The sequence below is a fragment of the Macaca mulatta genome, chromosome 17 (assembly GCF_049350105.2).
Source record: "Macaca mulatta isolate MMU2019108-1 chromosome 17, T2T-MMU8v2.0, whole genome shotgun sequence".
Classification (NCBI taxonomy): Eukaryota; Metazoa; Chordata; class Mammalia; order Primates; family Cercopithecidae; genus Macaca; species Macaca mulatta.
In genome coordinates, this window is record NC_133422.1 from 28,952,384 (window position 1) to 28,964,981 (window position 12,598).

General features: G+C 39.5%; 1 protein-coding gene across 1 annotated transcript in view; it reads right to left on the reverse strand.

The window, feature by feature from the left end:
• The window catches only part of KPNA3 (karyopherin subunit alpha 3), a 96,259-nt gene that overhangs the window by 21,546 nt on the left and 62,115 nt on the right, over positions 1-12,598 (reverse strand). Inside the window, exons 3-9 of the mRNA XM_015121088.3 lie at positions 11,014-11,103; positions 10,806-10,835; positions 10,666-10,718; positions 10,435-10,530; positions 4,046-4,131; positions 2,699-2,785; positions 2,177-2,346 (exon numbers count right to left, since the gene is read on the reverse strand). Of these exons, the coding sequence (XP_014976574.1) occupies positions 2,177-2,346; positions 2,699-2,785; positions 4,046-4,131; positions 10,435-10,530; positions 10,666-10,718; positions 10,806-10,835; positions 11,014-11,103 (612 nt within the window). The remainder of the gene's footprint in view (positions 1-2,176; positions 2,347-2,698; positions 2,786-4,045; positions 4,132-10,434; positions 10,531-10,665; positions 10,719-10,805; positions 10,836-11,013; positions 11,104-12,598) is intronic.

Here is a 12,598-nt window from a genome sequence, read left to right on the forward strand (position 1 = left end):
AAGTGGAAAAAAAGGAGATGCAAGTATACAGTTACAGCTATTTAAGAAAAGCTACACTTAAAACTGCCATAATTGTCTCACTTACCTGCTTAAAGTAAAAATACGATTTTATTTAATAAGCTACTTAAGTCAAATTAAAGTTTTCAACTCAGTTTTAGTCAAGAAAATTCGAACCAGTACAAAGTACAAAGCTTTGCTTGTTGAATTCAGGCCCCTGAGATCTCTTTTTAAAATCTGGGTGAAACGGAGCAGGGGGGTGGTAGGAAATCACACAAAATACCTTTGCACAGCAACAAAAAGTAGCAGGTGCTACAGAAAGATGTCCATTTTAAAGATACACAGTTGCCTAAGTGTGGTGGCTCAGGCTTGTAATCCCACCACTTTGGGAAGGCGAGGTGGATGGACTGCTTGATGCCAGGAGTTCAAGACCAGCCTGGCCAACATGGTGAAAATCCAACTCTACTAAAAATACAAAAATTAGCCTGGCATGGTGGCACATGCCTGAGACATGAGAATCGCTTGTACTCGGGAGGTGGAGGTTGGTTGCAGTGGGCAAAGATTGTGCCACTGCACTCCAGCCTGGGAAATATAGCGAGACTGTCTCAAAAAAAAGAAAAAAAAAAAAGAGATAATACAGTCAACAGTGAATAAAGGTTATGTAGGGTTTTTTAAATAATGCAAAGTACTCGGATCTGTTTACATATCAAACGTAAATAAAAAAGTTTTTGCTTTAACTAGTAGATTTAACAAAAGATATGTCATTTTTTTTTTTTTTTTTTTTGAGACGGAGTCTCGCTCTGTCGCCCAGGCTGGAGTGCAGTGGCACGATCTCTGCTCACTGCAAGCTCCACCTCCCGGGTTCACGCCATTCTCTTGCCTCAGCCTCCCGAGAAGCGGGGACTACAGGTGCCCGACACCACGCCCGGCTAATTTTTTTTCCATTTTTAGTAGAGACAGAGTTTCACCATGTTCGCCAGGATGGTCTCGATCTCCTGACCTCGTGATCCACCCGCCTCGTCCTCCCAAAGTGCTGGGATTACAGGCATGAGCCACCACGCCCGGCCAATATGTCACATTTTTAATAACTCCAATTTTATCAGAAATAAATTGGAATTAAGCCGGGGGTGGTGGCTTACGCCTGTAATCCCAGCACTTTGGGATTGGAGTTAGGCCAGGGGCGGTGGCTGATGCCTGTAATCTCAGCGCTTTGGGAGGGTGAAGTGAGCAGATCACTTCAGGTCAGGAGTTCAAGACCAGCCTAGCCAACACAGTGAAACCCCATCTCTATTGAAAATACAAAAACTAGCCGGGTGTGGTGGTGCTGGCCTGTAATCCCAGCTACGCAGGAGGCTGAGGCAGAAGACTTGCTTGAACCCAGGAGGCGGAGGCTGCAGTGAGCTGAGATCACGCCACTGCACTCCAGCCTGGCAACAGAACAAGAATGTCTCAAAAAAAGAAGAAGAAAAAAAATCAATTGGACTTAAAGCAAACTCATTCAAGAACATTTGCATGTAAGTATACTAGTTTTGCCTGTAGCAACCCCCTTTTACAGCTTTAAACCAACAATGCAATACAGTAATAAAACTTTGAGATTGTTTTCCTTTTGTATTTTTCTCTCTGAATTTTTTATATTTTCTTTTTATGAAGATAATCAATTAAAAAATAAGCATAGGATGAATGGACCTTCTTTTAGTTAGACACTCAACTTTTATTTCATAGGGGTCAGTAACTAAATACAGTATGTTACTTTAAAAATCTCACACCGGGTGTGGTGGCTCACGCCTGTAATCCCAGCACTTTGGGAGGACGAGGCAGGCGGATCACGAGGTCAGGAGATCGAGACCATCCTGGCTAACATGGTGAAACCCCGTCTCTACTAAAAATACAAAAAAATTAGCCAGGCATGGTGGCGGGCACCTGTAGTCCCAGCTTCTCAGGAGGCTGAGGCAGGAGAATGGCATGAACCTGGGAGGTGGAGCTTGCCGTGAGCCAAGATCACGCCACTGCACTCCAGCCTGGGCAACAGAGCAAGATTCCGTCTCAAAAAAAAAAACCCAAAAAAAACTCACACCTGCAATGAAATCAGTATATGTGTTATTCTGTCCCCTGTAAATGAATTCCTGAAGTACAAACATAGGGAAAATATACCATCTGGCCTTTACAATTCTTCATTTACCTCCTGAACTGTCTCCATAGGCGGTGGGGGATCCTTATTCCTGCAGAGATTGACAATGACCCATGTGACGTTCCGAAGGAAGGTGATGGGAATGGAGGGATTGATGAAGGACAGAAGAGGTTTGACAACTCCCAGTGATATGACATAATCTCTACATTGAGGACCATCACCTACAGAAATGAAAATTGTATTTAAAAAAAACTTACATTCAGGATGAGAAAGTCTGAAATGTATGCAATGGCTCATGTGGGAACACTGACGTTCTATGTTTCCTCACCATTAGTCAAAGGCATCAAATGTTGTTTCTCCAGATTTTGATTTGGGGAACATAAATTTAACCTACCAATGCTAACAGCAAATTGTATATCCTTTTCAAAGAGTATCATCTTAAGTTAGTACTTATGAAGCAAGAAGAGAGTCAACCCACATTAAATTCAGAGGAAACATAGTATGTAATGGCTATGCCAATGTAGGAAAAAAGTTAATTTAGATTCTTAACAGGATTCCTTTCAAACCACTTACCTATAATGTTTCCCAAAGCCCATACTGCTTGTTCACAAACATTCTGATGTGGTGAATGAAGAAGTCTCAGAAAAAGAGGTACTGCATCTGTTATAAAGAAAAACTAATATTTATACTAGCAACATGTTGAAGAGTTTACAGATTTCAGCTCAAAGAAATTGATCAAATACAGAGCCCGGCATATTGTAGCTGCCCAATTATAGTTTGCTGGAAGAACAAATGTGGCAAATATCTTTACCCTAAAAATAATCAATTTCAGTATTTTCCCCTAGTAATATTTAAGTAGTTTTTTTTTTTTTTTGCTGTATCTGTGTATTACTCCTGGGTTCACGTCATTCTGCCGCCTCAGCCTCCCAAGCAGCTGGGACTACAGGCGCCCGACACCACGCCCGGCTAATTTTGTTTTTGTAGTTTTAGTAGAGACAGGGTTTCACCGTGTTAGCAAGGATGGTCTCGATCTCCTAACCTCGTGATCCACCCGCCTTGGCCTCCCAAAGTGCTGGGATTACAGGGGTGAGCCATGGCGCCCGGCCTTTGTTTGTTTTTGAGACAGGGTCTCACTCTGTCGCCTAGGCTGGAATGCAGTGTGCAATCTCGGCTCACAGAAACCTCTGCCTCCTGGGCTCAAGCGAACCTCTCGCCTCTGTCTCCTGAATAGCTGGGGCTATAGGCACACGCGCCACCATGCAAAGCTAATTTTTTAATATTTTGTAGAGACACGATTTTGCCATGTCACCTAGGCTGTTCTTGAACTCCTGAACTGAAGTGATCTGCTTGCCTTAGCTTCCCAAAGTGCTGGGAGTAGAGGCATGAGCCATCTGTGGGTCTGGTGAGAATGGTATTCTCAATACATGATTCAATGTAACTTAGTGCCATATCACATGCTACTTAAAATCACCTTGATTACCACACCTAAAGTTAGCTAAGTGTCCCATACTATAAGAAACAACATACGTGGTGATATCTAGTACTTTTCTAAAGAGCTTGTGTCAGTTTCATTTAACAATAATTATTAGCACACCTTGAGGAAAGTAAAATTTAAAATGTCATAAGCTAAAAGGCAGAAGCCATTCAGCATCCTGAAGATATCAGAAATGGAAATTTAAAATCCTGTTATCACAGCATGATGTCTACTCCAAAAGATAAAACTCTACTCTTCTTTTAGTAACCACAATTAAAATTTTTTCATGATAGATTAATAATGGCTATGAAAAAGATATTGGTCATCAAAAGTAACTTATAAAAGTCATCATTTAAAAAATATTACAAGATAAAATTTATTACAAAATTCTACTTCCTTGCCATCATTAAAAAATAAAAAGTTCAGACAATAAGGAATTTACTTACTAGACTGCACAACAGCTTGAGTCTGTGCAGAAGTTCCTGATGCTATGTTAGTTAATGCCCAAGCAGCTTCAAACTGTAATGAAGGACTGTAAAAAAAAACAGTAAAACATCTTTTTAGACACTAACTACCACTTAAATTCATGACTCTTAAGACTGATATGATATGGCTATCCTTTGCCTTGTCCTTGAATTTCACCTTGTTATAATCCAACTGCCTGCTAGCCATCTCTACTTTTGTTTTTGTTTTTGTTTTTTTGAGATGGAGTCTCGCTCTGTCACCCAGGCGGGAGATGCAGTGGCACATCTTGGCTCATTGCAATCTCCGCCTCTGGGGTTCAAGCAATTCTCGTCTCAGCCTCCCAAGTAGCTGGGATTAAGGTGCACACCATCACACCTGGCTCATTTTTGTACTTTTAGTAGAGATAGGGTTTCACTATGTTGGCCAGGCTGGTCCTGAATCCCTGACTTCAGGTGATCTGCCCACCTTGGCTTCCCAAAGTGCTGGGATTATAGGCAAGTGCCACTGCACACAGCAGCCATTTCTACTTTAAAAATCTCTTTGACCTCCAAAGCCAGTCACTATGAACCTGCTTCTTTATGTCCACTGGTATTATAACATTCAGCCAGTCATTATTTCCCTTGACTTTGACTTCCTCTCCAGACACATCTAATCAATATATCATGTCAATTTTACCTCTTAAACATTTCTTACATTTATATAATCACCCCTAATATCAAGTGCTAGTTGAGGCCCTAATCATCTCACTTTAACCACTATCACAGGCTCTAGGCTGGTCTTAAAGCTAGAACCCCATCTGTCTCCATTACACCATCTGCTTTACATACTAGGGATATTACAAGGCTGTATAATTTTGTTGAAAAAACAAGATCACTATATTTTTGAATAGTGATGGAAGACCTCACAAAGAAAGTGGCAACTGAACTAGCTTCTCAAAGATGCGTTTAAAAAGAAAGGCAGTGACAGCTGGAAATAAAAAAGGTATCATGCATGGAAGGATCATGATGTGTAGGAATGATAAGGATTAGATCAAGAGAGCTGAAACTAACTAAGAAGCAAATAACAGGGTGTTTGTGCATGTGTGTGTGTGTTTTAGGATGGGAGTGAGGAGTGTATTCCACAGATACGCTAAGGATGGGGCATTGCAAAGGGGAGGAAAGAAAATAATGTTCAAATAAATAGTATGCAGAATAGCTTAAAAAGGTTAAAGGCTGATGTAGGAGAGGCCTATTAAAAGACATATTGGGGTTTACACCTGTAGTCACAGTACTTTGGGAGGCTGAGGTGGGTGGATCGTTTGAGCCCAGGAGTTCGAAACCAGCCTGGGCAACACAGTGAGACCCCATCTTTACAAAAAATAAAAAATCAGCCAGATGTGGGTACACACCTGTAGTCCCAGCTACCTGGGAGGCTGGGCAGGGAAGGGGGGCGGGGAATTGCTTGAGCCTAGGAGTTTGAGGCTTCAATGAGCTGTGATTGTGTCACTGCACTTCAGTCTGGGTGACAGAGTGAAACCCTGTCTCAAAAAAGACATGAAGGAAAGACCTGTTAAAAGGAAATTATTGATATTAAGTTAGGATAGCTGAAAGAGTATAAATTCCCTTAAGTGGAATACCAAGGTTGGGGGGATTCAGTCAGCAAAAATTGAGATTAGACAAAGGTTAGGGAGTTCGAAAAGTCTATAAACAGGGAAGAGAGCAAGCAAGGTTGTTAGTATCAAAAGGTTAAAGAAGTCCGGGCACGGTGGTTCACTCCTGTAATCCCAGCACTTTGGGAGGCCAAGGCGGGTGGATCACCTGAGGTTGGGAGTTCGAAACCAGCTTGGCCAACACAGCAAAAACCGTCTCTACTAAAAATACAAAAATTAGCTGGATGTGATGGTGCATGCCTATAATCCCAGCTGCTCAGGAGGCTGAGGCAGGAGAATCCCTTGAATCTGGGAGGCGGAGGTTGCAACGAGCCGAGATTGTGCCATTGCACTCCAGTCTCGGCGACAGAGCGAGATTCTCTCTCAAAAAAAAAAAAAAAAAAAAAGGTTAGAGATCCAAGAACGAAAGGTTTTAAGAAGAATAAATGTCAGACATACAGCAAACAGTGAGGATGGAATATATATACAGGTTAAAAAGATAGAACATATGAGAAAATGAAGTAGCAGAGAAGAACTATGAGGTGACTTTTAAAAGTTCATTAAAAATGTGTATTATGAAAAAACTCCATGGATTTCAATTTTTTTTGCACCAAAATAAACTTATACTAACTTCCTATATATGTCTGAACATGATCTAGTTTGAGGCACTAAGAGGGGTAAGGGGTAAGACATCAATTTGAAATGAGCCCCTAGGAGAAGAGCAACAGGAATCCTGCTAAAATTAAAGCAAAAACAAGTATCAAATTTATGGTGAAGCTTGGGTGAAATAATGGTGAATTCACTGATGCACTTAAAAGTTTATGGGGAAAATGCCCCCAAAGAAATCAGCAGTTTACAAATGGTTAACTCCTTTCAACAAGGGACAAGTCTATGTTGAAGATGAAGTCCACAGTGGCAAACAACATCAATATCTGAGGAAAAAATTAATCTTGGTCGTGCCCTAATAGAGGATGATTGTTGATTAACAGCAGAAACAATTGCCAGTACCACAGACACCTTGATTGGTTCAGCTCACAGAATTATGACTGAAAAATTAAAGTAGAGCAAACTTTCCCCTTGATAGGTGTCAAAACCATTGTGCCCAGATAAGCTGTAGACAACAGCAGAGCATTCAATGAAAATTTTAAACCAGTGGGATCAAGGTCCTGAAGTATTTCTTCAAGGAATTGTAAGAGGAGATGAAACATGGCTTTCCCAGTATGATCCTGAAGACAAAGTAAAATCGAAGCAGGCCAGGCGCGGTGGCTTACGCCTGTAATCCCAGCACTTTGGGAGGCCGAGGCGGGCGGATCACGAGGTCAGGAGATCGAGACCATCCTGGCTAACACAGTGAAACTCTGTCTCTATCAAAAATACAAAAAATTAGCCGGGTGTGGTGGCAGGCGCTTGTAGTCCCAGCTACTCAGGAGGCTGAGGCAGAAGAATGGCCTGAACCCGGGACGCAGAGCTTACAGTGAGCCGAGATCGCATCACTGTCTCAAAAAAAAAAAAAAAAAAAAAAAAAAAGAAGCAAAAGTGGACTGGTCAGGAGGAAAGCTAATGACTAAAAAGTTTTTGGGGATGCTCAAGGTATTATTCTTGTTGAGCTTCTAGAGGGTCAAAGAATGATAACATCTGCTTATTACGAGAGTGTTTTGAGAAAGTCAGCCAAAGCTTTAGCAGAAAAAAGCCTGGGAGAGCTTTACTAGAGAGTCTTTCTCCACCACAATGTTTCTGCTCATTCTTCTCATCAAACAAGAGCAATTTTGCAAGAGAATCAATAGGAAATCATTAGGTATGCACCTTACAGTTCTGATTTGGCATCTTGTGACTTCTTTTTGTTTCCTAATCTTAAAACAACAAACTGTAAAGGCCATCTAGTTTTCTTCAGTTAATATCATGAAAAAGACTGCGCTGACATGGTTAAATTCCCAGGACCCTCAGTTCTTTAAGGATAGACAATGGCTGGTAGTATCACTTACAAAAGTGTCTTGACTTTGATGGAGCTTATGTTGAGAAATCAAGTTTATATATTTTATTATCTTTTGATTCCACTTTTCCACAAACTTTTAAAATTTCCCCTGTACATGAATTCTAGCAGAAGGTAGGAAATAAGATGGTATATCAGAGGCAGAGAAGAAGTAAAAAAACCAGTAAGACCAAAAACAGTAAGATAGTATATGTTGCCTCAGACTGGAAGGAGAAAGTTATTAAGCTGGTTAGGTGGTTTGGCAAAATACTGGGAATGAGGGACTCAAATGAGAAAATGGATAAATGTAAAAAATAAAATTATAAAGCCAGAGAAAGTCTTCCAAGATGTCATGTGGAAAAAAAGAAATAGAAAAAATGAATGAGTGCAATAACAAATGGACATTTATTATAAGCCTGACATTGTGCAGAGTGCTTTTTATGTATTATTTCCATTCCTTACTATCACCTAATTTTTATAGATGAGATATCTGAAGTTCAAAAGCCACTTAATTTTCATCAACAGCAAACCCTGGATTTGAACCATAGTCAATCTGGCTCCAAAGTATATGGCCTTTTATATTATAACACAACTTCCCATGACAAATCCATAAAGTCAGATCCAAATCACGGAAAATCTTCTGTTTTTGCTTTGGGTGGCGGTTACAGAGGTCTGTGTTTTATAATTATTCATTAAGCTGTATATATTTTAGCATATTTTTCTGTATTATATATGTTATGTTTCACAGACACACCCACACAAATGAGTCTATATATAAAAGGCTGGAAAGAAAAGAAAAAAAAAAAAAGAAGAGAAGTTGGCCACAAACAAGGGGCCCTAGGCCGGGCACAGTGGCTCACGCCTGTAATCTCCGCACTTTGGGAGGCCAAAGCAGGCGGATCACCTGAGGTCAAAAGTTCGAGACTAGCCTGGCCAACGTGGTGAAACCCCATCTCTACTAAAAATACAAAAATTAGCCACACGTATAATCCCAGCTACTCAAAGAGGCTGAGGCATGAGAATCGCTTGAACCCGGGGGGCGGACATTGCAGTGAGACAAGACTGCACCACTGCATGCTGCACTCTACCCTGGGTAACAGAGGGAGACTCTGTCTCCAAAAAAAAAAAAAGAAGTGGAGGGTCCTAAAGGTAGAAGTAGAGAGGACTTATTTTATTTATTTATTTATTTTTATCTATTTTTTTGAGACAGAGTCTCACTCTGTCATCCAGGCTAGAGTGCAGGGGTGCCATCTCGGCTCACTGCAAGCTCCACCTCCCAGGTTCACACCATTCTCCTGCCTCAGCGTCCCAAGTAGCTGGGACTACAGGTGCCCGCCACCACACCCGGCTAATTTTTTTTTGTATTTTTCAGTAGAGATGGGGTTTTACCGTGTTAGCCAGAATGGTCTTGATCTCCTGACCTCGTGACCCCCCCACCTCGGCCTCCCAAAGTGCTGGGATTACAGGTGTGAGCCATCGCGCCCGGCCGAATTTATTTTATTTTTGAGTCAGGGTTGCTCTATTACCCAGGCTGGAGTGCAATGGCATGATATTGGCTCATGGCAACCTCCACATTCCAGGCTCAGACGATCCTCCCACCTCAGCCTCCCAAGTAGATGGGACTACAGGCATGTGCCACAATGCCTGGCTAATTTTCGTGGGGTTTTTTGTTTGTTTGTTTGTTTTCCTTTTTCTTTTTTTGGTAGAGCTGGGATTTTGCCACATTGCCCAGGCTGGTCTCGAACTCCTGGACTCAAGCAATCCACCCACTCTGGCCTCCCAAAGTGCTGGGATTACAGGCCTGAGCTACCACCCCCGGCCAGAATTTATTTTTTTCAACAGCTAAAATAAAACTTACGTTTACTTAAATAAACACTGTTATAGAAAACAAACATGATAGTATTTTAAAAAGTGTTAAGGGCCTGGGGGTGGAGAATGGGAGAGGTTGTGGCACACAACGAAAGCAAATGGTATTTTTAAATACTAAAAACCCTTAGTGGCAACATTTATATACCACTATTCTTATCTAGCCAACTGAAAATTCCTTGGACAACATTTAGCAAAATATCCCAAGTTTCAGTCTAGATGCTCTTAAATGCAAAAAAAGCATTTGTTTTAATATATTTGGAGTTCAAACTTATATTCTCCCCAGTTAATCCAAATTAACGAAGTTTAAGGCACAGCACTGAGATATCACTAAACAAAAATGGAAATAGGACCAGTTCCTCAAAATATGCCACTGAGTTTTACTTCTTCTCTTCTGGGTAACTATAACCTGTCCCCTTATTCTTAATTTGCAGACAAAAAGTCTGACAACTTATCATGGATGAAGTTCTGTTAAAGACAACACAGAGGATCAGTAATCAGGTGGAAGATTCCCAGGGTAAGAAAGAGCCACTTAGTTCTGGAAACCATTCACGTTGACTTAGTCACGAGGTTAATCTATATATAGACTCATAAGCAAAGAGTGACTCAAACATTATTTGGGTTGTTTTAAAATATTACTAATAAAAAATCCTAACAAAGACTATAAATATTTGAGATAAAGCAGGCAATAAACAGACAAAAATTTCCTAGAAAACATAGACATCCTTCAGAAACGAAAGCGAGAAGCGCTCTGGGTCTGCTAAATATGATCACAGAATAAGAAAATTAAATTAAAATATATGACAACTATCATAAGCACAAAACCAAACTGACTCACTGGTTAAATAATAATCCAAACTTTTAAATTAACTGAAAAAAACTGAATAGGGAGTCAAATCCATACTTACTTATCATCCCTTTCTAGACATTTGACTAGAATTGGTAAAATCCCAGATTTTATTAAGTCATCAATCGGTGGATTTCTGTCACTGGATAACAGTTTTCTAGGAAAATAAATATAAGAAATTAATTGCTATAATTTTCAAACTGTGAAAAGAAATAACGTATTAACTTCTAGACCACCAGGTAACATGACTGAGGAATGACACAATTCTCTCTCTGGACAAAGTAGTATTTACCTTGCTGCCTGGACAGCACTTAATTGGACCACTGGGTTGTCACTTGTGGCATTCTGCAATACCAAATGTAAATTTCAGAAATGAAAAAAAAAATCAATTTCAAAATACTTCAAAATGAGAATATTAAATTAATAACATACCTGCAATATAGCTTCTAGTGTTACATTTTGCTTAAAAAGAAAAAAAAAACATAGTTCAGCAGAGTTTATTAGCAAAATCACATTCATTAAATAGTGTACCTGATAAAGTTAATATACTTATTATAAAGTTGGTGTTATATTAAAAATGAAGTTCTCACAGTTACTATAAAAATTATTTTAAAGTCACTATAAAAACATGGTAACTTACTGCTTTAAAATCAGCATCAACATCTGAATCTTCTAGACTTTCTTCTTGGGGAACATTTCTCTTTTTCAATAAGTGTTCATCTCTTTTGTTCTGAAAGCCAACCAATAAATGCTTAAGAAGTCATAAGGACTGCTGTTAATGAAAAATCCATTAAAACGACTTCAACTTTATTAGGCAATTATGAAACAAATACTGAACACATAAGGATAATATGAATTAAATGTGCATACTGCAAACCAATGACAAGGGTCACATTCTGGCTTTGGTAACAAAATTACCTGGCTTGCTTTTACACACATACTTCATTAAGCACCCACTGTGGTTTTTTTTTTTTTTGGACACAAGAGTCTTACTCTGTCACCCAGTCTGGAGTGCAGTGGCACAATCTTAGCTCACTTCCAACCTCTGCTTCCCGGGTTCAGGTGATTCTCATGCCTCAACCTCCTGAGTAGCTGGGATTACAGTCGTGTGCCACCACACCTGGCTAATTTTTATATTTTTAGTAGAGATGCATTTCTGCCACGTTGGCCAGAATGATCTCAAACTCCTGGCCTCAAGTGATCTGCCTGCCTCCAGCTTCCCAAAGTGCTGGGATTATAGGCATGAGCACTGGCCGGCACCAACTGTTTTGGCCATGTTGGTGTGCCTCCTAATCTCTAGGAAAGATTTAAATTTGGAGATGCAATATTATTACAAAGTCTAGCAAATATATTTCAACTGGCATGCTAGTTTTCATTTACTTATGGCTAATGGTTACCTGCAGCAGTTTATTAAGAAACCACCTTAATGGGAAGAGCCCAATGCTCAAATGTTGAGGTTTGCATATGCTTGCTAGGTGTGGGGAGTAGGAAGAATTCATGAACATAAATGCTGCCTACCTGCCATCATCTCAGATTTAAACTCTTGCTATCTGGCTTTTACAAACAAAAATTCTCTATTAGCAAATCAATTTCCAAATTTCACTGAACTTCAATTGTTTGTTACGGTAACCTGTGCCATTTTACACATGTAGCTGTGAATAAATCACCGATTTTCTCTAAGTTTTTAGTTTTTCTATAGAATTAAAACAAGTTACATCAAGAGACCAAATAATGTCTAACATCCTTTTCAATTTAAAATTTCAAAAGGCATACTTCTAATGTTTGCTATATTTACAAGGTATTTCATTATAACAAAGTTACTGAAGAGACATTACTATTGATGTTAAAATTCAGATAAACTAGAAAATAAGATTCAGATACTTATTTCTATACGTATATAGAAACATGCTTATCCGCATGCCAATTTTTGTGCTGGGTATAAGCAAGCACAATTAAATAAACTGGTGTCTATATATGTCAATCAATAGTAGTTTACCAATTTCCACTTGTATAAGCATACTTCTTTAGTAACTTAACCAATGCTAAAATATTTTTAAATTAAAGCATCTCACATTATATAATCTCACATTATAAGCATCTCATTATATATATATGTGTGTGTGTGTGTGTATATATATATTCAAATCCATGCAGTGATATTTTACATGGTTTCAAGTGGCTTCCCACAGAATATTCATTAAAGTGGGAAAACTTGGCAAACAGCA